Source organism: Amblyomma americanum, chromosome 4, assembly GCF_052857255.1.
Source record: "Amblyomma americanum isolate KBUSLIRL-KWMA chromosome 4, ASM5285725v1, whole genome shotgun sequence".
Classification (NCBI taxonomy): domain Eukaryota; kingdom Metazoa; phylum Arthropoda; class Arachnida; order Ixodida; family Ixodidae; genus Amblyomma; species Amblyomma americanum.
The window spans coordinates 39,191,018-39,218,017 of record NC_135500.1 but is presented as its reverse complement, the minus strand read 5'-3'; the positions used below and the strand labels follow the sequence as shown (position 1 = coordinate 39,218,017).

The 27,000-nt window shown below is 45.6% G+C and overlaps 1 protein-coding gene and 1 long non-coding RNA gene across 3 annotated transcripts; both read left to right on the top strand.

Annotated features, from left to right (window-relative positions):
- The first annotated feature begins 4,234 nt into the window (after positions 1 to 4,234).
- On the top strand, positions 4,235 to 12,628 carry LOC144127880 (uncharacterized). 2 transcript variants are annotated; one of them, XM_077660858.1, is made up of 3 exons: positions 4,235 to 4,530; positions 6,488 to 6,814; positions 10,563 to 12,628. In XM_077660858.1, exons 1-3 carry the CDS (start codon positions 4,398 to 4,400, stop codon positions 12,257 to 12,259), a joined length of 2,157 nt encoding a protein of 718 aa, XP_077516984.1. In that variant the 5' UTR covers positions 4,235 to 4,397; the 3' UTR covers positions 12,260 to 12,628. The 2 variants fall into 2 exon arrangements, with proteins under 2 accessions (XP_077516984.1, XP_077516985.1); XM_077660859.1 differs by lacking the exon at positions 6,488 to 6,814.
- A 5,813-nt stretch (positions 12,629 to 18,441) lies between these two features.
- On the top strand, positions 18,442 to 21,379 carry LOC144127879 (uncharacterized). The gene is made up of 2 exons (XR_013313601.1): positions 18,442 to 19,928; positions 20,978 to 21,379. It is a non-coding gene; the product is annotated as an uncharacterized LOC144127879 (long non-coding RNA).
- The last annotated feature ends 5,621 nt before the right edge of the window (positions 21,380 to 27,000 follow it).

Here is a 27,000-nt window from a genome sequence, read left to right as displayed (position 1 = left end):
GGATGAAAATAATGTTGACAAGGTAGCTCCAGTGCTTGTACGTTTTGCTTCACGCGTTGTCAGGGACAAATGGCTTGCAAAAAAGAAAGAACTAAGGGATGCAGATTCGAAAATCTTTTTTAATGAAAACCTGACAACCCATAACAAAAAGCTACTGTGACTCATGAAAACTAAAGCTACCGAAAAGGAATACAAGTTTGCATGGGTGCAAAATGGAAAACTGTTCGTGCGGCTAAACGCGCGCGATAAGATTATCAACATTGCAACCATTGAAGACTTGGAACTGATACGATAACCCATGACCAAAATGCACTCTAACAGATGGCCATTTAGAAATGATGGCTTGCTTTTCAGATCTGGATCATCCTCCAACTTTAGGCTATCACAGCATAGATTCTTTCAGGCGTTGCAAAGCTCAGAATAGCTCTAGTTTTTCCTTGTTTCATTTAAACGCTCGAAGTCTAAGAAATAAGAAAGAACCTGTTGATTTACTTTTAGAAACTTTTCGTCATGAATTTGATACCTTGGCATTTACCGAAACCTGGTTCTCAAATGAACAGGACGTCATTAATTTTGAAGGTTACAAATCTACATCAGTATTTTGAACAAAGAAACGTGGCGGAGGCGTTACGATATAGATAAAAACAATCTTAACTTTAATGTTATAACAGAATATACTGCTATAAATTCTAGTTATGAAACGATCGTGATAGGATGTGTCAACACAATTTTTGTTATCATGTACCGGCCTCCTAATGGAACCGTACATGTGTTTTTGGATTTTCTTGAAAATGTGCTAGAATACTGTGCGGACGTTGGCAAGCATGTTGTTTTATGTGGAGACTTAAATATTGATTTTGCCTCTCCTCTGCCTAACAAACAAAAGCTTGAGGATATCCTCCTTTGCTTCGGATGTGAAAACCTGATTCATGTACCGACTAGAGTAACAGAAATATCTGCGTCCTCACTGGACCTGTGTTTTACAAATTATGATATGAATGACCTAGAAGCTGGAGTATTATCATATGAAATAAGTGATCAACTACCAATATTTTTATTTCTGAACCACATTAAAACTAGGAAACCTCAAAATACCACCTCTAAAACCATAAAATATAGGAATTTTTGTGCAGAAATGTAACACTTTTTCAGAACTTACTAGCAGAAACAAGCTGGGAACAAGTATATTCTTCAGCCAATCCTGTTCTAGCGTATATCTTTATCAGCAAAGTTAAAAAGCAATACGAACTTGCATTTCCTGTCGATGAATTTCTACAAACAAAAAAGGCAAGGAAACCCTGGATAAACGCTGCCCTTGTTAGAAGAATAAAGAAACGTGACAAGATGTTCGCAGTATTTATCAAAACCAGGGATCCAAATACTCTTACTCAGTTCAAAAAATTCAGAAATAAACTTAATTCTGTTATCAAACGTTCGCGAGCCATGTATTACGAAAACAAGTTCACTGAGATTTACAACAATCCCAAAAAAGTTTGGACCACCGTAAATAATTTGATGTCTAAGGGTGAGAGAAGGGACCTTACCGAATTGACAATTGAAGGTGTGTCCTACACAGGGACCCCGCTGGCAAACAGACTTAATGATCACTTTTTAGCTGCTGGGGCTGCCAATCCCAACATAGACAATAATATTCAGCATAAAACACACATGAAATCAATATTCAGGGACTCGATTTTCCTGGTTCCTACAACTTTAGAAGAAATTTGTGCCATTATACGACAGCTAAGTAATAATAAATCTTCTGGAATAGATGATCTCAGGGTCCAACCAATAAAATCAGAAGCACAGCATATCAGCAGTCCGCTTTCTCACATATGTAATTTAATCCTTTCTACTGGGGTGTTCCCTCATGAGCTAAAGATTGCGAAAGTGTCAGTAATTTTTAAAGGGGGAAACGAAAACGACTTAAATAATTACCGACCAATATCGGTTTTGCTAGTCTTTACAAAAATTATGGAGCAGATTATTTACATTCGCTTATTAAATTTTTGTAAACAAGAAGGTATAATTGTAGAACAACAATGTGGCTTTCAGAAAGACAAGTCCACTGAAAAAGCGTTACTTAATACTGAAGATAAAATAATAAGAAACTTTGAGCAAAAATATCATACAATAGGACCTTTCCTTGACTTCAAGAAAGCGTTTGATTCCGATAAACACAATATATTGTTGGAAAACTTATACAACTATGGAATCAGAGGAATTGCATTTGACTTAATAAAAAGTTACTTAGATAGTCGACAACAATACGTGCAGATAAACCAAGCAAAATCAGGTCTAGGAACAATAAAATACGGGGTCCCACAAGGCTCTATCTTAGGGCCCTTACTGTTTTTGTTTTATATTAATGACATTATCGATATTCCACTTACGCCAGATATAATCCTGTATGCAGACGATACTAATGTATTTTTTTCTGGAACAGACTTAGAAATGCTTGAAAGGCAAACAAACAGCTGGCTAAACAACCTATCACAATGGCTTAACATTAATCAATTAGCCTTGAACACTAAAAAAACAAAGTACATTATTTTCCGTCCCAGAAATAAAGCCATCAATAGAGAACCTATTATACAATTTCGTGGGGAACACCTAGAACGAGTAAACTCTCCCAAATTTCTGGGGGTTATTTTTCAAGAAAATTTGAGCTGGTCTCTGCACTTAGAGAATAATACGAAAAGTTATTTCCAGATCAATCGGAACTATCTTCAAAGTAAAGAACTTACTACCAATGTGGTTAAAAAAGCAGTTGTATTATGGTCTAGTTTTTTCTCGTTTGCAATATTGAATTCTTGTATGGGGAACTACGACAAAAGCAAACATGGAAAACCTGCTTATACTACAAAAACGAGTCATACGATTAATAGAAAACTCTTCATATAGAGTCCCCTCAGCCCCACTTTTCGAAAAACATCAGATATTAACTATCACGAATATCATGAACAAAGGAGTAGCTTTGAAAATATATGATCAAACAAAAATGGACCCGGCTGGGTTCTCGCAAACTTTCTTCTTTAAAGACCACGACCATAACATTCGGCATATGACCTGTAGAAAAGAACTAGTGCGTACGAACTACGGTACACAAACGCTAAAATATCGAATCGCTGATCTTCTAAATAAGAACCCGGGTATTATAGAAACCATTCACAACAGTCGTTCCACGAAAGCATTTAGCAAAAAGTTAACCCATTTCTTTTTGTGACATAGCAATGGCTTACTTTTCTGCGCATATCTGCTCTATATTAAAAAAAAGAAAAATCCATGTTTTTATTAGAGAAGAAAACCTTACTTTGGCCGGCCTAGTTAAGCTCTTCTTGCCTTTTGTTATGTTCAGTCATACAGATATTTGTATTTTATGTGCAATTCTGTGCGACAATGTTGACTCGCGAATATACTTTTTACAGCACTTCTGAATTGTGTACCTTAAATGAATATGTGCTGTTTTTTTCTTGTTTTTTTTTGATGTTTTCGTGTATAATGTTATATGCAATGTCTCTTTGGTGTTATGATCTGTTTTTCTTTGGTTAAACCTGCCCTCTGCTCAGTGGTAGAGTGTAAAGAGGGCGGACGCTTCGTCAGGCAACTTTTGATTGCCTTTTTGTTCGCCTCCTCGGCAACCAAGTGTTGTTGAATAAATCTGAATCTGAATTTCGGTTTCTCGAATTCAAGATGGCGGCGGCCAATAAAATTGGCAGTTTCCTCTCATGCCTTCCCCTCCTCACCAGAACATCCTAAAACGGATAGAAAGCCTTTCCCGTTACGGGACGCTGCTGCTGCTGCTGCTGCTGCTGCCGCCGCCGCCGCTGCTGCCGCTGCCGCCGCCACCGCCGCTGCTGCCGCCGCCGTCGCTGCCGCTGCTGCCCTGCCGCCGCCGCCGCTGCCGCTGCTGCTGCCGCCGCCGCTGCCGCCGCCGCCACCGCCTAGCCGCCGCCGCTGCCGCTGCTGCTGCCGCCGCCGCCCGGAGCGGCTATTCAGAGGAAGATGATCCTCGTTGCGATTGGCCAACTGAAAACAGACGTCACTGCTCTGCGCTACGTCACTCTGTGGGGACTTTTGGGGAGCATTGTGCTTCAACCGATAGGGAGAATTTCAACTCTTTGCGAAAATCCTTGCTTGCGCCGCGTTCCTTGGTACGATTGGTGCCCATATCCCAAGGTGCATCTCTCTCTCTCCCGCCATTTCCTTTCGCCTCAAGCATGCAGATGGACGTGAGCGCTGGTGCTGCTTCAGCGACCACCGGCAAAAATTCCGAACGGAAGTGGTGCAAGTTTTGCGACAAGGCGTTCTCCAACACTAGTAATTTAAGAAAACACGTAAAGAACGTTCACGGGGAAGGAGCTTTGCAGCATGTAAAAGACGAGGAAGCGCTGACGATGAAGGTACGGTCGTTCTCGTGCGACTTGTGTCCGAAGCATTTTGTCATTCTTCGTGACCTGCGGCGGCACCATGTGGACGAACACAACTTCGAGGAAGAAGTGGAGAATCTAGTCTTCGACTCTAATACAGGTAAGAAACGAAGTCGATGCTATTGCATGCATGCACGCAGTGGTCACGACAACAAAGGGGCAGAGCGGGAGGCAGTCGGACGCTCGTTATAGCTTCGATTACTGTTTTAAAAGTTGCAGTTCGAGTGCGCGCTTTTGAAGTGTGTTAATACAAAGCCCGTTCGTTTTTTATTTTTATTTACGGGCTTACACTCACCCGGGGAAACGTGCACGTGGTTTTGCGCATAAAAACTTCGCGATGACATGCGCGTTTTAGTCAAATTTGAAACGCAGCGTACTATGACCTATGGAAGTCATGATTGTAGTCAGTCATTCTGCAATGTATCATGACTCGGCACTTTACAAGCGACGTAATGACCGCCGCGGTGGCCAAGTGGTTGAGCATCCGCCTCGCATGCGGGAGGTGCGGGGTTCGATCCCCAGTGCCGCCGGGCACTCACCGGTGATACCATGGGTACAAGTTTTCCCCTGGCCTGGTGCTCGCCTTATCTGGGGTGAACTGCTTGGAAACGGGGTCTTTGACCCCACCCTGAGAAGTCAAAAATACCTTGTGTCATGGCGCTCCTTGGCCATAGATGCCTTTGCGCCATAAAAATCGATAATCATCATACAAGCGACGTAATGAAATTTACAAAGTATGCGTAGTCATAGCCGCGACTCATAATGGTTATGAAGCATAGCATGACTCAGCACTTAAGTAATGCAATGTGTACAGAGGTTGTACAAAGTTTGCTTAGTCATGCTACGTAGCCGTGACTCAATGATTTCACATTCTCGCTTAAGTGTGTTTGCAGATTTTTTTTTGGTATCCTAGGTCCTCCATAAGGGGCTCTCTTTCATATTTAAATTAGCCACTGCAGGAAAAAAAACTGCTCGTGCAGCCTATCCTAGCAGCAAGACTCGGTGCTACAGGCCTTGCTTATGCTCTGTTGCACCTGCGATGTCTTGACCGAACTGCACTTCATATCTCCATCACAACCGCAATGTGACAGAGGTACACACATACAGGACACACGACATTGTCGCGGCATGCACTGGCTTGGCAGTGCTGTAGCCATCGCAGTTGCAACACACAGAAGTGTGCAGGAGGAATGCCCAGTGTTATTCTAGCCTCTGGAAGTCAACAAAGCTGCCCTGAATTTGTGGTCCAAGGACAGGGCCACGTAAAAGGTTGCCATGCAGGAATGAGCTTTGCAGAGGTAGACTATGTAGCAGTTCGTGTAATCAGTTAACCTAGTATATTAAACAATATTCTCCAGAAATTGTTGCTCATGCACCAGTAGCATGAAAAAACCGTAAGTGAATGACTGATCAATTTTTTAATAGTAAAAATAAGATGGGAAACGCAGTTCTGCACTACTGGCAAAAGGCAAAAAATGGTCAACTAAATCCGTGATTGTCATGTGCACTTGGCACAAGCAGAGCGCCAGTAGTAGCGCGGGAGTATTGCCCGTGTTCCCAATCCATAGTGCTTGCATTTTTCATTAGTCTATGTAAAAAGAGCAAACTTCACTTTGCACTTGCCTTTCAAAAAAATGAAAGTGGTGTGATGCACAAAAAAAAACAGAATTTTTGCCAAAATTCTATAAACATGCAAAAGCAGAATTGCATGAACGTTGCCTTGTATTGTTACTTCACTGTTGGCTTTCTAATGTTGCCTTATGCCGTTTTTCATGCACTGTCATTGTGTACATTTTTATCAAAATGAAGCACATGTATGTTCAGGCCTGTTTTTTCTTTTACTTTTTTAGTCATGGACTTTGATCACGTCATAACTATGCTGTAATGCTGCTATGACACTGTGGTTGCTATGTTGCCGTTGCTATGCTCTTGGTACAGACCCACATACTTCACAAAATCTTGCTCGGGTGTTTACGCATCAGAATAGTGCTCTTGCACCAATAATTAACTTCTACTGTGTGGAGTGCTTAGTTATGTTTATAATTTTTCCATTTCAGAATTTTGCACCTGGAAAGATGGAGAAGAAAGCAGAACTGGCTGTCATTTCATAGCTTCAACAGGAAGGAAAGAAAGCGCATCAAGCGTTTTCAAACGCTACCTGCATTGCCACCGTTCCGGCACGCACAAAGAGCTTCCTATAGAACAGCGCCAAAGGCAGAAAAAGGGGCAAGGAAGCTGCAGAATTGGCAAGCATTGCTTTGCAACTCTAGAGGTCACGGAGAAAGACAGCAAAGTATATGTAGTGTTTCAAAAGAAACACTACGGACACTTCAATGAAGTCTGCCACCAGAGGCTGTCCCAGGATGAGGCCAGAGTGCTTGCAGGTTAGCCACTCCTCTTGTACAAAGCGTTTGTGCATGCAGTGTTCACTGTACCAGAATGTAAAAACATTTAGAGGCTACACTCTATCAACCCTTCATATGATGTGAGAAAAAAGTGCATTACTAGAAATTTAGGGAAATAATTTGTTCATTGAACTGAAGAGTGATCATTACAATGAATTTTCATTCTCCTGCAATGCACTCATGGCACAAAAGAGGTGGTACGACACATGAAAACACCTATTGTAAAGTGGGAAAAGGTATGTCCCACAAAACGAGGGGGCAGAATAAGTTATAGTAGGATACAACTTAAGAACCAAGTGACCAATGCCCCTCAAAGGAAGCCTTCTAGGCAGTGGTGTCGACCAATTCTTATGATGTCACGTTAATCCTAAGGAGTAGCATTGCAGGATGGTGGCAGATGAACGGGGATTAGTTGCGGCTTAACTGCTGGGTCATGAAAATCAGCTGATACCATTGAATGGAGGGTCTTCTTTGAGGACCATGCGCCACTTTGTTCTTGAGCTGTATCTGACTATAGTGCAATACACTTGAGCTTGCTTGGTCGCATGGAAAGGTGAAAAACAATTGATCCACAATGGCACATTGCAGGCGCATTGCGCGTACGAACTTCATGCTGTTTAGTTTAGAGATGCTTTGTGGAAGTGGTCCAGTCTTTCGAATTGAACATGATTAGGAATGCCTTCTAGAACTGAACCACTGCAGTGTCTGTTTTCTTTTGTAGCGATAGCTACATTACGGTAGCATTTCGAGCCTTTAGCGTGGTGGTGGCACGTGACCATGGCCACCGCAGCATGGCCACGTGGTTCGTCACGTGACCAGCCACATGGTGCAGAGCAGGCGAAACCGAGCTGCAACATTTGTGCGCATGCGTCATGTCAAGTGGGACGAAGGTGAAGATGAAACGCCCAGCAAAACAGAGCGGCGAAAGACTGACTTTGCAATTCGACTAAGCGAGTTCCACTCGGCCAGCTGTAGCTATCGCGTCACACCAGGTTTAACCAGAGCTAAACCACCGCCAATTTTTTTCTGCTGGTTTCATTGACTATCCTAGGTTTGTCTCTCAGTCGGCTGACATTAAACTTCAGCCACAAGAATTTGGCTTGAGCTCCATGAAATGCGTCTTGAATGACAATTGCAGCATCAAGAGCCAAATAAAAAATTAAATGCTAGCCCCCATTTTGGCCGCCTGTCGAAAGCGTAGGCATTTTGTTCTGATAAGAGCAACAACGCTACCAGGCTAACGGTTGTATAAGGGGCATGTTTTTTCTCACAAGACAGGTTCGTCTGCAGTGAACTTTCATTAATTCGGACTATTTCACTGTGTTGTCACTTCATTACTAATGCTCGCAGGAATGTCAGTAAGCTTTACAGCAGCCCATCCCATTGTCATTTTCCCTACCATCGCCAACTGGTTGAGCATGCATTTAGAGATCCTGCAGCTTCCTTTGGTGTTGGCTTTGCACAATCTAATGTCTCCGTGAGAACCAAAGTGGAGGGTGCTCGAAAACCACTGCCCAAATCAATCAGTGCCTTGCTTTTAATCGTCTAGAAAGCTGAAGAACAGTTCTAAGGTGTTCTCAGTTATCGCATCCCCCTTAACTATGAACAATGAAAACCTGTTAGGTCACTAGGTGAATGCAATACCAAGAAAAATTACTAAGGGCGCTTAAACTACTTACATGAGTGTGAAAGCATTTTTATTTCAGTTCCTTTTCATTTCAAATTTTTCTCTTTCTATTTACACACCTACTCATTAGCATACATTTGTAAGGTAACGCATAAACTTGGTTCACCTCTGCTCGCCCAGACGCAACATGGTTTTGTGGCCTGTGGGTTCCCCGCTCGCTTTGCAATCTGGAAGTCCTGGGCTCAATTCCCTGCACCTTCGAAATTTTATTTTTATTTGATGTCACAGAGAGATCATCTGGGATTTTTGGGATCACTGCTGGTTAACGCCGCTGCAGAGTTTCGTTGCATTAAAAATGTATGCCTGGAACAGAGTCATTGCTAATCGTAATGATTCCTCACTGACGCCCACACTTTCAAACATAAAACAGAGTAGTGTGCATCCAGTTACGAAATCCACTCACAAACAGGGTCCCGACATTCCTGTTGACATGCGGAATATAACAAAAATGTTCTTGGAAGCCCGGATCAAGATTGTGTCGCTTCCAAAAAATGCCAGCTGGAAACATCACTCGTCAGAAATGAGCACGAAGTTTAACTGCTGATATTGCTTTCACCATGACACAAAAGAAAAATAATACATTTATAGTTCAGTGCAGTGTTCATATGAGGAATTTCCGGTCCTAGAGTGGCAATGGCCATCTCACAAGCTATACACAAATTGTAAAGTTGTGCAGGTGGGAGACACCAGTGTCCGCTGTTGCCACATAAATAGTTAAAGGTTATTATGGTATCAGAGAAAGGTTTTGTTTTTTCATGTATTACTTTGCGTGACCATAACTGCATTTCTATCCTCTCCAAATTTTGTACTACGTGCAGAAAATTTTTGTTTCGTGAACCCATGTTAATAAGCCGTTTAGAGGACTTATAACAGGCTGCATTAAAGCAGTAGAGATACCAAATTTTAACTGTACGTTCAGTCTTTGCAACGATGCACAGCACATGAGAAGATATTGACAACCATGTGAATTGTGCCCACAAGCGACAATAACTGAATGTTTTTCTCTTATGCTGTTACGGTTTCAACAGCTGAACGGTGGCTGTGACGTCACAGATGATTTGATGGTCACTGCTTTCGTCGTTTTAATTCGCAGCATTTGTTATGCAAGCCTAACCCGCTGAAGTGGTTCAGTGGTTTGAATGCTACTGAGCCGGAATACCCGGGTTCGAATGCGGCCGCAACAGCTGCGTTTCGATGGAGGCGAAATGCAAGAGGTGCCCATGTGCTGCACATTGTCAGTGCCCAAAGATTCCAAGATGGTTGGAATTATTGCGGAGCCCTCCACTACGGCTTTCCCTTGCTTCGTTCACTCCCACGTTCCTGCCTTCCCTCATGGCACGTTCAGGTGCCCACAGTGCCATTTCTATTCCTCAAAAACCACTAAACACAAGCCTGGACAAGAGTTCAAATCACAAAAAAAAGAACAAGCAGATTATATTGCAGTTTATGCATAACTTGCACACCCTTAAATAGTCTCTTACTTAGCAGCAGTCATTCGGTTGCTGAAGCCGAAACAGCTTGAGAAAAATATTCACTTAGAAATTATTCAGGATTTTACATTGCGCCTCATGCACAGTATTGTGCTCCAGTCCAAAGAAACAAAGAACGCATTCAGAAATTTTGTTTGTCTACTCCTTTAAAGGTGCAGTCAGGTCAATTGGTGCACTTTCTGAATATGTAGAATGAAACAGGACTGAATGAGAACCAGATGTCCTTGTTCTTTTCTTGTCCACATTTTCAGAGCTTTTATATCCTGCATTTATAACAGGCTGTATATAACTTTCTTGTTTTGCATTCTATGCATGGTTAAACACTCAAGCACATAAAATGAATACCATCTGGCTGTGAAACGCATTTTGTCGTGTGCTGTGCAGTGCCACAAAAGTGAAATTAAAGTTATGATGTAATTTGTGTCATCTGTAAAAAAGGAACAAGGCTGAAGACAAAGGAATCTGACAAGAAGTATCTGTCACTTTGTTACATGGCAGTAAGAAAATGTACCAGAGATGCTAACAGTTTTTTTTTCTGTACAATTTTCAGGTCGGTTAGCAGAAGGAGTGCCCGCAAAAACCGTTGTGCACAACATCCGAGCAGGCACAAGTGGATCAAGCCCACGGATGCAACTTGTGACCACTAAGGACCTCCGCAACATTGCAGATAAGTTTAGGATTGGCAAAGAAGAGCAGAGAGATCCAGACAATTTTAAAAGTGTTGACTTATGGGTCGAAGAAATGAGGGCGGAAAACGAGTCACCACTGTTGTATTGCATGAAGAAGGGTGACCCCAACAGTCATGATGGTGACTTTGAGCTAGCGTTAATGACATTCCCACAACGAGAGTTACTTTCTAAATTGGGGACAGAGAAACTGTGCATTGACTCCACCCATGGCACAAATAAGTACAAATTTCAACTGACAACCCTGCTCACAATTTCTGAAGACGGATCTGGTATCCCGTGTGCCTATGTGATTTCAAAAAGGGTGAGCATGGGCACCATGGTGAGGTTTTTCGAGGCCATCAAAGAAAAAACAAACACAGTACAGTGTCAGGCATTTATGTCTGATGATGCCCCTGTTTATGGCAATGCATGGGAGCAGGTGATGGGTACCCTGAAGAGTCGACTGCTTTGCAGCTGGCACGTGCTGCACAACTGGGGCGCGCGCCTGAATACGGTCACAAACAAGGACTGCAGGGATACAATAAGGGACATGCTACACACTCTGATGAAGTGCACAGATGAGACAGAGTTTCAACAGTTGCTCCCTGCGTTTCTTAGCATTTATTCCAAAGAGCAGCAGCTTAATCGCCTTGCTCCAAAGGAGCTGGAAGAGCTGGATGGCTTCATCAGATATTTTGAAAAAACATACGCAAAGAGGGCATGTCAGTGGGCTTACTGCTATCGGCAGTACATTGGATTGACAACAAATAATCACTTGGAGTCAATGCACAAGACACTGAAGTACTCTCACTTTGGTGGCAAGATAAATGGGCGACTGGATAAATTAATCAAAGTACTTTTTTATTTGACGTCTGACAAGCTTTACAACAGGGCTATTGCACTTATGAAAGGAGGAGCAGACCACCGCAAATCTGCCCTATTTGGGAGGCATAAAGTGGGGATTGAGCTTTGTAAGACCAGTACTGAGAGAGTGGGAGATGGCCAGTGGCATGTAAAGTCACAAAGCTTGGTGAACTTCAAGCACACAGTGCAAAGGACTAGCAAATCATGCAGTGGCTGTGAGCTTCATTGCAAGCAGTGTGAGGCTTGCCACAACATGTTCACATGCACATGTGTTGACCATGCAATGCATGCGCACATGGGCAAGCACATGCATGCTGTTGCTTTAATGGAGCTGCAGTCGCGCAAGTTGCAGAGCAGCCAGGCCACCTGTTCCAATTGTCCTTCCAAAGATGGCATCCAAGACTATGCTATCGATGATGCAGGCTCCTTAATGGCCAGTGCTCAACATATTATGCAGAGCACTCAGCAAGGCTCCACACTAAAAATATCACCAGAAAGAACTAATGTGCTGAAATTGAAAGCTGGGTCTACCTTCCAAATGCTGATTAACCAGCTTCCAGAGAAAACTGCCGAGGAGCAAAAGATGATAGACGAAGACCTGACAAAGTTTGCTGCAAAGCATAGCCTTGCAACCGCAAAGCAGCCAACAGAAAAAAACCACGGCTGGTGCCTGCAAATAAGAACGTTGAAAAGCAGCCGCGGTATGGAGCACTGAAATATGGCAAAATCAAGCCTGCATTGGGCCGTCCTCACACTATGCTGCAGCAGGAAACAGTAAAACGGCAGCTTCTCTCTCATAGACTGGACGAAGAAGTCTTGATTATTCATACCGGAAATGACCACGATTACTGTAAAGTAAAAAAGTAAAATAATGCTTCCTTGCGGATTGAACTTTGTCCAAAGCTGAGAAATGTGCAGTTTATCCCTGTGTAGCAAAATGTTCATGGAGTGCATTGACTGAAAACAGTAAATAGCAAGCATAAATAAGGGAAGTCATAGATAGTGCATCTGTTATAACATAAGAGGCATCTCGAACTTAATTTGTGCTGTTGCTTGTGTAACATACAAGTGCAACCATTATGAAAGGGAACACGTAAGCATGCCCCAAAGCGAGCCAGTGCTTTACCCAACATGTCTTAAAAAAACAAGTATGTCATGCTTTTCAGTTGTCTTCCATGAAAAGCGGAACAGCAGTGCTCACTGAATTGATAAATTGGAATAACTGTTCTTGACCACATGTTCCTTTTTGTACTGCCTGCACTTGTACATAGATGTGGTATGGTGTGCAGCCATGTGGCAGTGGCTTGGATGGTGTGTGCGTTAGAGCGCGAGAGGCATTTCCAACCTTGTCACGTGTGCTGCTGGTAAGTATGTGTGCATGGAGTGTACATAGATGTGTGGTATGGTGTGCAGCCACGTGGCGGTGGCTTGGATGGTGTGTGAGAGAGAGGCACCTCCAACCTTGTCACGTGTGCTGCTGGTAAGTGTGTGCATGGAGTGTACATAGATGTGTGGTATGGTGTGCAGCCACGTGGCGGTGGCTTGGATGGTGTGTGCGTTAGAGCGCGAGAGGCACCTCCAACCTTGTCACGTGTGCTGCTGGTAAGTGTGTGCATGGAGTGTACATAGATGTGTAACACAGTGTACAGCGGTGTGGCAGTGGCTTGGATGGTGTGTGTGTTGAAGAGCATGAGAGGCATCTCCAACAGTGCCACAGGTGGAGCTGACATAAAGTATATAGCAAGCTCTCAATGCAAGCCCAGTTAAATTCTAGAATATGTTGAAGTGAGAAAACAGTCTTTTGGTTGCGTATTGTTGCATTTGGGTTGCAAGCCCCAAGGGTAGCGTTGGCCTGGCGGCCTGGGGCAAAGCTGGAAACATCCGAAGGTCCCGGCAAAGGATGAGTCGACTGGCAACAGAACAACTTGTTTATTCTGGCATCGCAAAAGAGCAGCCGGTCAGGGCGACCACGTTACTCGAAGGAAGGAATCGAAGGCTCTCGTTGGCGTCCGGGGCAGCTCGCTTTATACCCACGGAGTCGAGGGCAAGAGGGAACGGCTTGGGAAGAGGCGTCCGATACGGCGACGCTTGAACATGTCCAGACGTGACGGGCGCGTCAGCCAGGCCGGCGCCGGTCAGACCTCCTCGCCTCCCAGTTGGGGAGCTCCTCTCCCCGGCTGCCGCGCTTTGACAAGCGTGGGCAGCAGCATGCACACACACACACACGCACGCACGACGACACGTGGCACTGAAACCTGTCTGGACGCGCTTGGCGGGAGGCGTTGCGGCCGCGATGAACGAAGCCGCGGCGTCCGTTGCATCCGCGCCGGCTATACCGCGCGTCGAAGGCGAGACGTAACAGACCGCCCCGCAGGGAGAAGGAGATCCCGATGGTCAGGGGACTGCATCCGCTGTCCAGAGGGATGTCGCTCGATGATGCTCGTAAACGAAACCGGTCGTCCCTCGACGTTGCTTGAGCGCAGCGCACAGAGAAGGCCTCGTTCTCAGGTTCAGGATCACACAGGGCACTGCAAAGTCACTTCAGGAGAGTTGCCATTTTTGTGCTCGTTCCCAGCAAGCGTTAGAACTACGCCGAAACGCAACCGCTCAGTCAGCAAGCACGAGACAACCCTCACTAAGCTCTGCCAGGCTCTTTCCCCTTTTATACTACTGCCTAGTTCCTTACAGTAGTCAAGCAGCACTCAGAACGCGTCCACAAATTTGAAAATTGCACTAGAAAGCACATAATCACTTTGAAACACTAAACAAAAGCAATATGTTAAAAATCCTGCCTCAGGAAGAAAACATCAGTAACCAACAACTTTGAGGCGGATTCCTACGTTAGGGGCTTCGACTTAAGCCATCGGCGTTACCGTTGAGACCCCTTTTTGTAACGCACCTCAAAGGAATATTGTTGCAAAGCGAGGCTCCAGCGCAGGAGGCGGCCATTTTTGGGAGATATGGTCTGCAGCCATTGGAGAGGGCAGTGATCCGTCTCAATGATAAACCTCGAGCCGGCTAGGTAGCATGACAATTTCTGAACGGCCCACACGAGACACGCACACTCTTTCTCGGTGGCGCTGTACGCCTGCTCACGACAGGTCAGCTTACGACTAGCATACAGGACGGGGTGTTCCACTTCTCCATTGTCCCTTTGGCACAGTACAACGCCCATGCCTCGCTCACTAGCATCGCACTGAACAACGAACCCTTTGGTATAGTCTGGCGATCGTAGCACAGGCTGGCTTGTTAGGGCGCTCTTTAGGGCGCTAAAAGCTCTCTCCTTTGTCTCGCTCCAGACGACTGTTTGGGGCTCTGTTTTTCTTAGAGCATCCGTCAGGGGAGCCGCGATATCGGAGTACCTGGGGATGTACCTCTGATAGTAGCCGGCGACACCTAAGAACGACCGAATATCGGTCTTCGTGCGCGGTTGCGGGAAGTCTCGCACAGCGGCCACCTTTATTTCAGAGGGGCGGCGACGACCCTGTCCAATCACGTGACCGAGGTATACAACCTCGGCCTGTGCTAATTGGCACTTGGGAGCTTTGACTGTCAAGCCCGCTTCGCGCAGGCGGGTTAGCACTGCCCGCAAGTGTGCCATATGCTCAGACCAGGATGCGGAGAATATCGCTACGTCGTCTAAATACGGTAATGCGAATTCTTCCTGTCCTCGCAACACTTTGTCCATGAGGCTTGAAAAGCAGTATGGCGCGTTCTTCAAACCAAAACTCAAAACTTTAGGACGGAATGTTCCCATTGGTGAAATGAACGCCGCATACCTACTAGCCTCTTCTGTAAGTGGAACCTGCCAATAACCCCTGACAAGATCTAGGGTGGAAATAAACTAAGCGCTACTAACTTTCTCAAGGCGCTCCTCGATGTTAGGGATCGGATAAATTTGATCCTTAGTAATGGAATTAAGCCTGCGGTAGTCGACGCAAGGACGAGGTTCCTTGCCCGGTACCTCAACTAAAATCAAAGGGGAGGTATAATCACTCTCACCCGCCTCAATAACACCGAGCTGTAGCATTTTCTTTACCTCAGCCTCCATAATATCGCGCTGGCGGGGTGACACCCGGTACGCCTTGGATCGTACTGGCTCTGGCGAGGTAAGTTCTATATCATGAGTAAGGACAGAAGTCCTACCAGGCCTCTCAGAGAACTGACCTTGAAACTCTTGTAAGAGTTGGTGTAGTTCGGTTCTCTGCTCAGCTGACAGCGGTGCTTTAATGATTAAGTCACTAATGACCTGATCAGTGTCTTCCCTGTTCGTCACTGAGCCTAGTCCCGGAAGCTCGACCGGAAGCTCTTCTAACTTTCCCGTGTCGCGCATTTCATCTCCAGTACCTGGTGCCTTCAACGCTACAGGCTCAATTTTATCCATTTCTGACGTGCTCGGAATATCAGCTTGCTGCGCCTCCGACCCTTTCTCATTGTTCGACAACGTCGGCCCCGCAACTACCGCCTTTGCAGCGAGCTCCCGAACTCTCGATCTGGTTAAGGCCTGAACGCTAGCCTCACCAAACAAAAGACCCTTCTCGCGCAGGAGGTGATCGGACCTGTTCGAAAAAAGATACGGGTACTGGGGGGGCAGCCTAGATGACACTACGGCCTCCGTCTCAAGTGCTCCGAAAGGTCCTTCAATAAGCACTTTTGCTACGGGCAGACACACGCTATGAGCTTCCAAGGCTTGCTTGATCCATGCGCACTCGCCCGTGAACATATCGGGTTCTACGTAAGAGGGGTGAACTACATCCATTGTAGCTGCGGAATCACGAAGCACTCGGCACTCTTTCCCGTTCACGAGGAAGTCTCGCATGTAAGGCTCGAGAAGCTTCATGTTCTCGTCAGTGCTACATAATGACAAACACACGACTTCTCTTTTTGTTTCTGGACACTGCGCCGAAAAGTGACCCGGCTTCTGGCACGTATAACACACGCGCGCTTGCCTCGCCTCGAACCGCTTTCTGCGTTCGGCTTCGGCTGCCGCCGTCTCCTTACGTTCGGTCGGACTGCTTTCACTCGCATCCGCACTACGCGTGTCCCCCCTTGCTCTCATGGGTGTGAACTTCGGCCTCTCAGACTTGGAGCCAAATTCACCCTTTTGACCGTCCTTAGCTCCGCGAGCACAACGCGTCACAAACTCCTCGGCTAGCTCGGCGGCTTTAGCCACTGTACTAACGTCTGGCCTATCCAAGACCCAGTACCGCACGTTCTCAGGTAACCGACTATAAAACTGTTCCAGCCCGAAACACTGCAGAATTTTCTCGTGGTCACCAAACGCTTTCTCTTCTTTGAGCCACTCCTGCATGTTTGACATAAGCCTGTAGGCAAACTCTGTATATGACTCATTTCTGCCTTTTTCATTTTCCCGAAACTTCCGACGGAACGCCTCCGCTGACAGCCTGTACTTTTTTAGCAGACTCGATTTCACTTGGTCGAAATCCTCTGCCTCCTCTCTCTTCAAGCGAGCGACTACGTCGGCCGCCTCGGCGGGTAACAAAGTGAGCAAGCGCTGTGGCCACGTTTCCCGAGAGAACCCCTGCTTCTCGCACGTTCGCTCAAAGTTAACCAGGAACAAACCAATGTCCTCTCCAAGCTTAAACGGCCGCATCAGGTCAGTCATTTTGAACGATACCCGTTCTCCTGCACCGTGTGCCTGACTTCCATTACGAGCGCGTTCCATCTCTACCTCGAGACGCTTCATTTCCAAAGCGTGTTGACGGTCGCGCTCTTCTTTCTCTTTCTCTTTTTGTTCTTTACGTTCTCGCTCCTCTTTCTCTTTTTGTTCTTTACGTTCGCGCTCGTCTTTCTCTTTTTGCTCTTTACGTTCGCGCTCGTTTTTCTCTTTTTCTTTTTGTTCCCTCTCCTCAATGGTCTCAAGGCATTCCGACAGCTCGTCATCCTCAGCCTCCAACTCAAGAATAGCCCTTAGCAGTTCTGGTTTTCTGAGTTTGTCTGAGACATCCAGACCCAACTCTCTTGCAAGCTCCAGCAATTTCGGTTTGCGCAACGACTTCAAATCCATGGCTGCTCCGAATGCTGCTTTCTCTACTGCCTACTATTGTCTTGCCGCAAACTAACCCGGCAGCAACGACAACCACAATTACCAGCTCTGTTTCTGACACTAACAAAAGCCTGGCAAAACTCAGAAGAAGAAAGTCCCGCACTCACCAAACCTTGCAGCCAAGAATTCAGCGCAGTCGTTCCGCTGCAGGCAACCAGTCATCACACAGGGCTCGTTGCACTGCTCCCGGATGGTCGTTGTGCTGCTCAGCATACAGTTGACCGCATATCTTCGCTGCTGGCCTCCGTTGTCGGGATCTCACCGCTGGCAACCAGTTGTTGCAAATGGGTTGCAAGCCCCAAGGGTAGCGTTGGCCTGGCGGCCTGGGGCAAAGCTGGAAACATCCGAAGGTCCCGGCAAAGGATGAGTCGACTGGCAACAGAACAACTTGTTTATTCTGGCATCGCAAAAGAGCAGCCGGTCAGGGCGACCACGTTACTCGAAGGAAGGAATCGAAGGCTCTCGTTGGCGTCCGGGGCAGCTCGCTTTATACCCACGGAGTCGAGGGCAAGAGGGAACGGCTTGGGAAGAGGCGTCCGATACGGCGACGCTTGAACATGTCCAGACGTGACGGGCGCGTCAGCCAGGCCGGCGCCGGTCAGACCTCCTCGCCTCCCAGTTGGGGAGCTCCTCTCCCCGGCTGCCGCGCTTTGACAAGCGTGGGCAGCAGCATGCACACACACACACACGCACGCACGACGACACGTGGCACTGAAACCTGTCTGGACGCGCTTGGCGGGAGGCGTTGCGGCCGCGATGAACGAAGCCGCGGCGTCCGTTGCATCCGCGCCGGCTATACCGCGCGTCGAAGGCGAGACGTAACAGTATATATGCAGTCTAAGGAAGCATGTGCAAATTAAACTCAGCTGTCACTTTTCTGTTAACCAGAACTTTCACAATACACATTGTTGCAATACTTCTGCCCAGGTATAACATGCCATTAAGGTCAAAAAGCACAGGACAGCAGATGTGTTAGCTCAAAACAGCGATGAAACATGCTCACAAGCTGTTGACGATTTGGACAGCACAAAGGGAACTAAGATTTAAAAAAAAAACTGGCTGAAAATGTCCATGAGACATGCTCACAAGCTGCCGATGATGACTCAGACACCAGAGATGCCGTTACTGAGGGAGCACCAGTGATGTGTATGGCTGTTCTCAAAGAGTCTGAATTTTATTTTCGCAGCATGACTGCACTGAACACTTTCCAAGGAAAGTGCAGCAAATGAAGTGTTAGCATGTTTCATCACTGTTTTCAGCTCACAAGCTGTTGATGATTTGGACAGCACAAAGGGAACTAAGATTTAAAAAAAAACTGGCTGAAAATATCCATGAGACATGCTCACAAGCTGCCGATGATGACTCGGACACCAGAGATGCCGTTACTGAGGGAGCACCAGTGATGTGTATGGCTGTTCTCAAAGAGTCTGAATTTTATTTTCGCAGCATGACTGCACTGAACAATTTCCAAGGAAAGTGCAGCAAATGCCACATTGTTGTTTTGATGGACCAGTTGCTGTGGCATAGGCAAGCTTACAGTAAAGACTTAGCCTAAGTGCATATGAATGCATTGCTGGTAATGTACTGAAGTATTTGCCTAACTCTTTCCTAACTGTATGTTTCATTCTCACTTAGTAAAAACTATTTAAGCAAAAGGTTTGTGCAATGCCCGACAGTATTTGGGTGGAACTTATAAAATTCTAATGTAGCAGGCCAAAGCGGGCTGTTTGTATAAAGTGCAGTCAGGTAACGGAAGAACCCTGGTGCCCTGAATTATAGTGAGCCTACCTTGTCATTCAAGTGGCAATATCAATGATCCTGAGTACAACTCCATTTAATGCTACGGGCTTGCAGGTTGCTGACTTGAGCCATGCTAACATCTGGGGCAATGTACAGCTGCAGAGCTGCGGGTTCAGGTTGAGGGAAGCCAGCACCTCCACTAACTATAAGGAGGCATTCTAATCCTAGGCATTGTTGATACAGTCCAGCAATACATAGTCCTTGTCATGCTTGCATTGCAGGAAGCTTGCTGTATCTTTGTGTGCAGAGCAGAATGGGCTGCAAAACTTTTTTATAGAGAACTAAATTTTTACACCAGACTAGCCATCCAAATTTTAGGCTGAACCACACTGGTCATAGGGACAGGTGCTCACTTGTCCTTGACTAGAGAAAATGTAGCTTTTTCACAAGTTGTGTGCTTGCCTTGCTTGTGTTTGTTTTTTGCAGATTTGATGAGGGAAAATATTTAATGCAGAAAGTAGCACCTGAATGTGCTGGCTGTTTGTAGACCCTGCCAACTGAAGATGGCAGATTTCAGGTGAGGATTATTTTGTGAGGTAGTTGCTGGGCTGCTTTGACAAAGTTCTTCAGCGTAGCAAGCTCAAAACACAGCAGGGAAGAGGAGTGCCATTTGCTAATTTTCTTGAAGCCCGCATGGTCATAACAAGGGAAATGATATCCCATGTCAAGCAGCACCAGTAAGGGTACATTACAGGCCTCAAGTAATTCCTTTCTAGTCATTCTTTCTTCCCGAAATTTTCCTCCTAGGAATGGAGAACTCATCCCGCTATGGCACCTCAGTGGCTCTGGCGTCTTTAGACTGCTTACCCCAGGGTTTGATCCTGGCCGTGGCGGCTGTATTTCAGTGGAGGAAAAATACAAGAATGCCAATATGTTGTGCAAAGTCAGCGCACGTTAAAAAGCCCCAGGGGGTGCAAATTAATCCGGAGACCTCCATTATGGTGTCCCTCATAGCCCATGTGTCGCTCTCAAATATAAACCCCACAGTTTAAAAATAAGATATTTCAGGCCCCTCATTCCCCACTCAGAATCTGCATGTGTGAGTAAATTTTCTCTGGTGCTGCTCAACAGAGAACCTCTTGACAATTAGCAAGCATTTCTCATCTTTAGGCAATTAGTGCACTCTGTTGCTTGTTCATACCTGCCTTGCATTCACTATCATTTTTGTTTGAATGTGGTGCACTTCAGGAAAAGCAGTATCAAGTGGCACTCCATGCTGCATACATACCTCTTTGTCATGTCGTGATGTCACAGTGAACTGCCCTTTTAGAGGACAGTTGAGAATATGTAGTTATCGTGGAGCACATAACTACCATTCATCTTATTTAACAAAGACAGTACTGCTGCAGCAGACAAACAGTATTACTCATTTTTCGGAACATTGCTGGTGCAATGTGTCACACGGACTTATATTGCCGTGGTAGAACTAGTTGAGAATGGCCTTCCCTCACAATAGTAAAGCACTTCATAAATGAATTTGCTTGGCAGTCATAGGTATGGTGCTGTGGCAAAGTTGCTAGGAATTTGTTCCACTCATGCAGATACTTATTTCTATTTTTGTTTCAGGCTTTCGTACACCATATTTACTTACATAATGGATGCACTTGCATAATAAATGCCTTGCCTACTTCAGTCGCCAAAATTTGGGGAAGTTTAATTGACCACACCAAGTTTTACAGCATGTAATAAATGCACCAAAATTACCATTCAAATTTTTTCCCACAGACTGCATCCATTATGCAAGTAACTGTGGTATTAGGTTACAGAATGAAGCACTGTCAACCGTAATATGTGCCGCAAAACTGCCTGGAGCCACGTGAAGAGGAAGGCTCCCAAGGCTCATCACACCACATTTTCTCCAGTATCCAGACATGGCACCCGTTTCATCCTGCACCTCACATTCACCTCGGGATATTGATAACCTGTCAGCTAGATAACGAATGTTGCAAATAAAATGTCTAACAGAAAGCTGCGGTTGTATGTATCAGGGGTTTTCCTTGACTTGTGGCAGTCAACCTGGACAAGTTGTCGTAATGCAAGGCAGCCCAGTATGCACGAAATGTGAATTGCAACACCTTCACATATCATTTCTTAGGGTTCATCGTTTTCCACAATTGGGTGCAACTCATCCTTCCACAGTCCTCGCATAAAGTGCTCCTTTTCCTTTCTTGGCTGCCAAAATTTCTTTTCCTAGGCATTTTGGCAATTTTCGATTGCATTTCTCCACGAATGTGGTACTTCTGAGAAGTTGGAAGGTAATTTTACATATGATCTATTTTTAATAAGCTTCAAGATACTACGCTTGATTTAAACATTTGCAGTCATAGATACGCTGCCATTGTGTGATCACTGTACAAAAACATTGATTCTAATGGATGTTTACGATGCCCTACAAGCCCATCTGTGGCTTTAGAAAGCTACCCTTCCTAGTACAGACATTAAATACAACTTGCACATAGCAAAAACTAATCTGTGTGTGTAACGTTGAAATTCAATAGATTCCATTAGACGCCGCTTCGATCCCAGCTGCGGTGATTTAATTTTGATGGTGGCAAAATGCTAAAGGTCCGTGTGCTGTGCGAAACCACTGGTGGTCGACATTACCGCAGCCCTCGACTACGACGCCCCTCGTAGCCTGATTCGCTTTGGGGCGTTAAACCTCATAAACCAAACAACCAACTTGTCTATTAATTGCAATACCCACATCACATGGGCACAACTGACAAGGTGTTCAATGCATGTTCATTAACAGCATTTTTGCTGCAACTTCCAGTTATGGTCCGAACACAATAATGATGGGAATACTTGAAGATTAAAAAAGTTTCTTTCATTTGAACAAAACGTGCCTGTAGGGTCAAAGCCTTTGTCAATATTGTTCACGTGTAGTAGTATCTCACTTCTTTTGCAGAAAATATTTTCTCGCTAGTTCAATCTAAATGGTCACAATCAGCCTGTGGTGTCAGTATAAGGTGATGTCAAAATTAGGACTGTTACATTAATTAGCTTTTTTTGAAATTAATCATGAAATATAGTACAAAATGCATGAGCTTGTTACTTGTAGCAAACGTGAAGATGGCATACGCATGAATGTCGCGAAGCTGGTCCCTGCAGTGCCGCATGAAAACCGATAAAATTTATTCACGAATGGTACATGTGTTAAATGCTGATCAATTAAGGCTAAAATTAAATCACAGACCATCAATGTGACTCATGCGGCACAGTATGCGTCAGCATTATGTTCCTGCCAGACGGAGCGCAGCAGCTGCTGACAGGTTCAGACTACGAATGGGTCCCATCAATCACCACGTGACACGCCCACTCCACTCACCTAATGAAATCCAGCTATCTGTGACACATCCACTCTCCCCACCCCTCGACTGTGATTGTCAACCGCTTGCCAACCATCTCCACCTACCCTCTCTTCTCTTTCCACTCTCTCCACTTTGCCACCTGAGGCTTCAGACGGATGGATGGACGAATTATTCCAACATGGGGGTTCTGATGCTGACGCATTACAATGATATTTTTGAATCACAGCTACAGTTTGTTACATGCCAAGTAGAAAAGTACTCGCTACACCATGCGTCACAAGGAAGTACATTTGGCGCTAAATTGAAATGTGCAGTGTAGCGAGCAGTTAGCACCAGGTGCTGTACACAGACACGAGCGCGAAATGGACGGTGTTTATTATCTTATTAAGGCCTTTTCTGTGCAGCAGTTGCATGTGCACTCCCCCTGTACAGAGTGTGAAGACTGCTTTTGAAGCTAAGGTTGATCACATTGCAACGAATAAAGACAGCACAAACACGAGAACCGAACACACAGCACTGACTCAACTCTTCGATGGTCAGTGCTATGCGTCTGGTTCCCGTGTCATCCCTTTTTGTTCTGCGACCAACCTTAACTAAAACAAACAACTTGCCCGAACCCTTGCTTTTGAAGCATACCATGCGCTAGCACGCAGTAGAGTGCACAGACTGAGCCATGTGTGCTATTGTAGCAGCAGTAAACCACGGGCAAAAAATACCTTTGTCCGTAAAGTTTCGAGACTGATTTATTTTCTTCTCTAGAAATAATTCCCCAAAACAAATGTTGGTGCGTATGTGTAGCACAATCTTTTCGGGCTAACCTGAGAGCCGCTAGATGGCACTACATGTAAATACGTTGTCACTTGTCGTCAGCACATTCTACTGTGAGTGAATGTGGAGAGATGGACGTGTAAGCTTATAATTCTGTGTGAAGCTTGGCATGACAGCCACACAGATGTAGCAGCTCCTTCGTGGCGCTTACGGCAATGAGACATTATCGCGGGCACAAGTTTTCGAGTTCCACAAGAGGTTCGTTTCGGGGAGAACGTCCGTGGAAGACAACACAAGGCAGGGGCACCCTTAAACCTCACAGAATGAAAACAACGTGGCTCGGATCAGGAAGATCATACAGCAAGACCGCACCATTACAATCCGCATGCTATCAGATGCTCTCGACATTAGTAAAAACAACATGCCACCAAATTCTGTGAGAACTTGGGGAAACAAAAGCTGAATGCCAGACTTGTGCCGCACTCCTTCACACAGGACCAGAAGGACACGCGGGCATCAGTGAGCGCTGATTCACTCTCTAAGGCAGAGAAGGATGCTGGCATTCGTCGACACCATCATTTCTGAAGACGAAACATGGTGTTTTCAATACGATCCTCAAAACAAAGAGGCAGAACGCCGAATGGCGGTCCACAAGCTCTCCGGCGTCGAGAATGGTGCAGCGACGGAAGACCAAAACAAAGACGATGCTGATAGTTTTTTTCGATGCGTTCGTCCCACAAGTTCGTCCCACAAGGGCAGACGGTGAATCAGGAGTTTTATATCCGCGTGCTCCAACACATGCGTGATGCACTGCGACGCCGTCGCCCTCACTTATGGGCATCTGGACAATGGAGCCTTCTCCACGATAACGCAAGGCCGCCCACTACTCTCAGCGTGACAAAATTTCTCGCCAAGCACAGCATTACTGTAGTTCCCCATCCGCCATGCTCGCCTGACCTCACCCCATGCGATTTTTTCCTGATTCCTCGTGTGAAGAGAGCCCTAAAAGGTCGCTGGATGGGGAGTGGGGAGGCCATTCAAGGCGCCACGACATAGGAGCTGGCAGCCCTGCAAAAAGAAGCGTTTTCCAACTGTTTCCAAGACGTCAAGAAGCGTTGGAAGCTGTGTATAGACTGCAAGGGAGATTATTTCGAAGGGGTGCTGCACAAATGATTTCAATGATTTCAACGCATTTTTTTTAATGGACTAAGTCTCGGAACTTTACGGACAAAGGTTGTATGTATACACAGCCAATTGTGATAGTCGGTAATGCGAATTTTAGGCGCAGCTGTTTATGTATTTTAGTTTTGCAATATGCTAAGGTACAAAATTTAAGAGAGCCACCTGCCACGGCAAGATTCAGTGATAGGTGGCATTTCGCTTTGCTACTACCTGCCACAGCTGGGAGGTGGCGCGTTACGCTACTAGCCGCCCTCCGGGATCTTCCCGTGGCAGCCACCTTCCAGTTTTCCATTCATCCGCTCTCGCCGTGGCAGGTGGCGTGTAATGCCGACTACGACGTGGAATCCAAGAACGGGTGGCAAAGAGTGGCGCTCTAAAATGGATGTGAAAAGTGTAGAAATGAAAAGTGTGCACATACCTCCTGCTCCTTTCTGAGAAAAACCAACAAAAACCATCCTAATAATACTTCAATGCTAAACCGTATTTGGTTCACTTGTACGAAGTTACAGCACCTCACACTACCAGCATGAAAAAAAACCGGTCACAAAAGACAAGGGACAGGAGAAGGAGTGTTCACGACTGGTCCAACTACTGGTCCTGTCGTTGTGGCGTGAACACTCCTTCTCTTGTCCTTTGTCTTTTGTGACTGTTTTTTTTTCAAGGTACAATGCACCAACTGGCCCGCATTTCAACCCTTCTGCATACCAGCATGACACAAAGGTGTTCTGTGATGCCTGCAAACTTCTGAAACATTCTGCAAGACGCATCATACTTGCCTACTAGACTTGCTGAGCTATTGCTGGCACAGCAGTGCCACAGAAAAGGTTACTGCACAAACACAACTACCAGTTTGTTACTATCACTCAGCAATGCAATGGTGCTAATATCAGCAATCAAAACCTGCCACATTTAAGAACATGATTATTTATCCAGCAAAATGGCAAATGAGCTTCCATACGATAAATTCAGAGCCAACATCTCGTTGATGCAGCCAATATAAAGCTAACATCATGTGCTTGTAAACAACAAACGTATCCTTAAGGGACACAAGTGAACCATACAGCAGTGGTTTCCACTAATGATGCATATGCCTCAGTATGGCAGGAGTCTACTACTACAGCTTCGTTTACAGGAACCCAAGGTAAGTCGGGAAAAGGCCTCAACAAGAACACTTGTACTTGATGGCGAATTTTCCTGAACTTAATCTTGGTGAGTAAGGACCGGCGTAGGTACAGTAATGCCCAGTGTTAAGCAAGACAGAACATGCAAAAGTGCCACCCACAACTGTGGCATGCTCCCTCTGTCCCAGAAGTGCCAGTACAAAACAGTTTCCGAATGATCTGACTCTATGACTTGACAATGCTTGTGTGCACATTGCCAAGAAGATGGGGCTGAGCAACGAACTGCTTGCAATTTGGTTGACTTAGCCCGACCCAACGATTACTAAGCATTTACACAAGCCTGAACGGCCAACTTCACCCGACATTGTCAGGTTCATGCAAACACCTAGTATTACACATGTGTAAACCCATGCAAGAGCCAATTAGGTCACATACAGTCCCAGGAGTGCCTACTCCGTGGTCCATTTGCCTAAAATTTCGGGCACGGCGCGCCCAGATGACACCACAATTGATTAATAAAAGCATAACAGAATATTAACAAAAGCATTACAACAGCACACAGAGCTCATAACAGGTTTGAAAACACAAATGCTAGGCATTATATAACACTTTCTTCTAAAGCACGAAAATTCCCATAATTCCGCCCTCCTGCACTTGCTGCAATAGGCTCTCGAATTTGCATGCATGCCATGCAAAAGCTCTTACGAGTCCCACTGCCCAGCAGGTGGTTACAACATACCGCATCACCAGCAGCCTTCACATGCATTCGCACTTCACTGGCTTCCTTGAGAACTTCGCTCACAGCTATACCATCTGCAGACAAGTAGGGAGTTCCGAACAAAGCTCAAAATCACACAGCCCGCCACTTCAGCCACCGGTGCAAAACCAGCAGAGCACAGTGCGGCCAGTGGAGTTGATGCGCGCTTGGCGCAGTCTGGCACAGCTGTCTTCACAACGTGCAACTTACCGGAATGCACCCAGCATGCCTCCTGACTTGCCTTACTAACGCTGAACACTAGTTAATTTCAGCACTACCTTCCCTCTTTTCCCCTTTCCTCTAGTCACGAAATTCACAGCAAAAACGACTCCAGATTCTTTTCCTCCTTACTCTGCTTGATTACAACTAAACCCTAAGATGCGCGACCATTTTTTGACAGTCTTCTAAATTAGGCTGGCAAGTATGACCATGCCAGCACAACTCCATCTA